General features: G+C 38.6%; 1 protein-coding gene across 1 annotated transcript; it reads left to right on the forward strand.

Moving 5' to 3' along the window:
- Window positions 1-226: 226 nt before the first annotated feature.
- Window positions 227-562, forward strand: LOC308690180 (C-type lectin lectoxin-Phi1; the record flags this gene model as incomplete). Its single annotated transcript, XM_081364507.1, has 1 exon — window positions 227-562. The coding sequence occupies one exon, from the start codon at window positions 227-229 to the stop codon at window positions 560-562; it is 336 nt and encodes a 111-aa protein (XP_081220633.1).
- Between the last annotated feature and the right edge of the window lie 2,212 nt (window positions 563-2,774).

Raw genomic sequence — 2,774 nt, forward strand, 5'->3', positions numbered from 1 at the left:
TCTCAAAACAGAAGAATCCACTAGGAGGATCTTGGTTCAAACAAAACATGGGTATCTATTCTGCTCTGTGCTACAGTAAGTTAACAAAATATTTTATGCTTTAATATCCAACATTTCCAAGTCTACCATATGCTTCAATAAATCAAAACATGCAACTAATTTTATTTTATTTGTATTATTATAATTATTTTCCTCAGAGAGCTTCATTCATGTCAGTGAGAAGCATATGTCCTGGGAAGAAGCTCTGGATTACTGCGACTATCATACAGCTGGACCCCTGACCATCCACTCTGAGAACGATCAGATAGAAACGGAGCGAGAGCTAAAAAGAAGGAATATCTCCGGGCCAGTTTGGGTGGGACTCAGACAGAGTCGACTTTTCGGATTCTGGATTTGGAACAACGGGCTTCATGTGGGAAACTATAGCAACTGGAAAGGGGGAAGTCCACCAGAACATCAGATGTCCGAGCACTGCGGTGCCATAGAGAAGGTGGACGGTCAATACAAATGGGTTGATAAAGACTGCAGAAACAAATATAGGGTTTTATGTGAGAGGGAGTAAAATAGAGGGCTATAACTCTCTTACACTGCTTTTTATTTATTTGAGGTGTAGCACAAGACAATCTGAAATCACAAAATAGTGCAGTAAACTGATATAAAATAAAATAAATAAATAAAAAATGTCAGACTGAAAAGATTAAGAATACACTATTCTGCAAGTGAAAATCTAATAAATATATGTTCTGCTTGTGACCATCTGGTTAAACTGTTTTTTGCTCTGTGTGAAGTGAATTATCATCTTACCGGGGGTTTATTTTGAACAAAATCAATGACACGATTAATAACTGCGACACGCCCTTTTCTTGCAAAACCACATGAGAACAGTTCTAATTACGTTTCAAATAAGTGGAGCTCCAGCCCTTCATGATAGCTTTTCTTTGTCTTAATTGTTAATTTCACAGTGTGACATTTCAGACAAACCTCTGGGAAAAGGACACTGTAAATGTTCCCGGGAGTTGATATTCCTCAGGGTCCGTGTCCACACTCGCTAGGTGACCTTTCTGAGCTATAGGCAGCATCAAACATGAACCACAGAAGCAGTGGCGGCTGCTGGTCTTTCAAAGAGGGGAAGCTCATTTTCGGCCTACATCATAAAAATTATTCATTTATTTATACGTAAATTCTACGTTCCTTTTCAAGAAAATGCTCTGTGAAAAATGTATGTAATAATATAATAAAGGTATAAATTATAATATAATAAAGTATAATAATAATGCTACTAATAATAATATACATATTTTTAATTATTTTAATAATTATTTTTGAATTATTACTAATAATAATAATAATATAAAAATTATAATAAGTAATAATATAATAAAGGTGTAAATGTATAATTGTGTGAAATGCGTTATAAAAATTGGCTAGCAATTTCGACAAGCAAATACCAAGAAATAGGTTGCAGCAGTTTGTCTTTGAAAAATCCGCGATGGGACTGAGCTCGAACAGCTTTAACATCAGTGACTTTTTATTGTATGAAATCGCTGTCAATCAAAAGGAGACGCAGCCTTTCGACAGACCCTCCAATCATCACGCGGAAGCCCGGAGTCCGGGCCAGCCCACTCCCCATTCACTCCCAGAGACGCTGAGCGTCCGTGGGCGGGACATAATCGCAGCATTTATCCAATGACCGTCTAGTTTCGAAGCGCTGAAAAAAACTGTTCGAAGCAGACCCATAGAGAGCCTAAGTCCCTCCCCTTCTGGTCGACCACCATGGGACCTTATTTCGGAAAAATATTGTATGGTAGTCAATGGCGAGAGACAACAAATATTTTGATCTCGTTTGAATTGTGCCCTGATTTACACATATGATGTTTGTCAATTTAAAAGATACATTTTAAAGTCAAGAAAGTCGCAGCTTGATGTAAAACTGCTGAGGTATAAGACTGTGAAAATACGTAATTACAAAGACTACAAACCCAGAAGGCGCACATGCGACGTCATACCTTTTCTCTCAATGAGTGAAGCTAACTTTACTGAAGCTAACGGCTGTCATTTTTTCTATAGTCTTACATTATAATCGTAACGCAACGCCGTCATGCCTGAGTGTTTTGAGCCAGAATACACACATACAAGCAACGGATCTTGTGACGTACATAGTGCGAGACGAGAGATGTAGTTCATTGAGCGATTTTCACATAAAACTAAACGTTACTCTTCTGTTTTATGACAAACTGCGACTTTCTTGACTTTCATAATTACCTTTTAAATTGACAAACATCATATGTGTAGTTCAGGGCACAGTTCAGACGGAATAAAAAGATAAGTTATCTCTCGCCATTGACTTCCATACATATTTTTTCCGAACTAAGGTCCCATGAGCCGGAAGCGGAGGGGCGGGACTTAGGCTCTCTATTGAAGTCAACGGACGCTGGGCTTCAACAGGGAAATGCACTGTGACGCTACAGGAATGTATGAGAAGGAAATCGAGTCAGCCGACCTGTAACTGATTCTGAACGAACTCGTATTGGAGACGAACGTTTTCTAACGCATTTTAGTCAATGAAATGTTAATACAATAGTACATATTTGACCATTCATTTTTTGACATTATAAGGGAAGCCGAGCTTCCCTTGCAGTCTTAAAGAAATCGCCACTGCACAGAAGTCACCAGAACTAGTGAGCGCTTCATTATTAGGGGATTGATCCAATGCCAAACTCTGAGTGACCGTCACCAACGCAGACCCTGAACTTATTCAGTGTGTGGCATTAATT

This window comes from Scardinius erythrophthalmus (assembly GCF_964197995.2).
Source record: "Scardinius erythrophthalmus genome assembly, chromosome: 4".
NCBI classification, from domain to species: Eukaryota; Metazoa; Chordata; class Actinopteri; order Cypriniformes; family Leuciscidae; genus Scardinius; species Scardinius erythrophthalmus.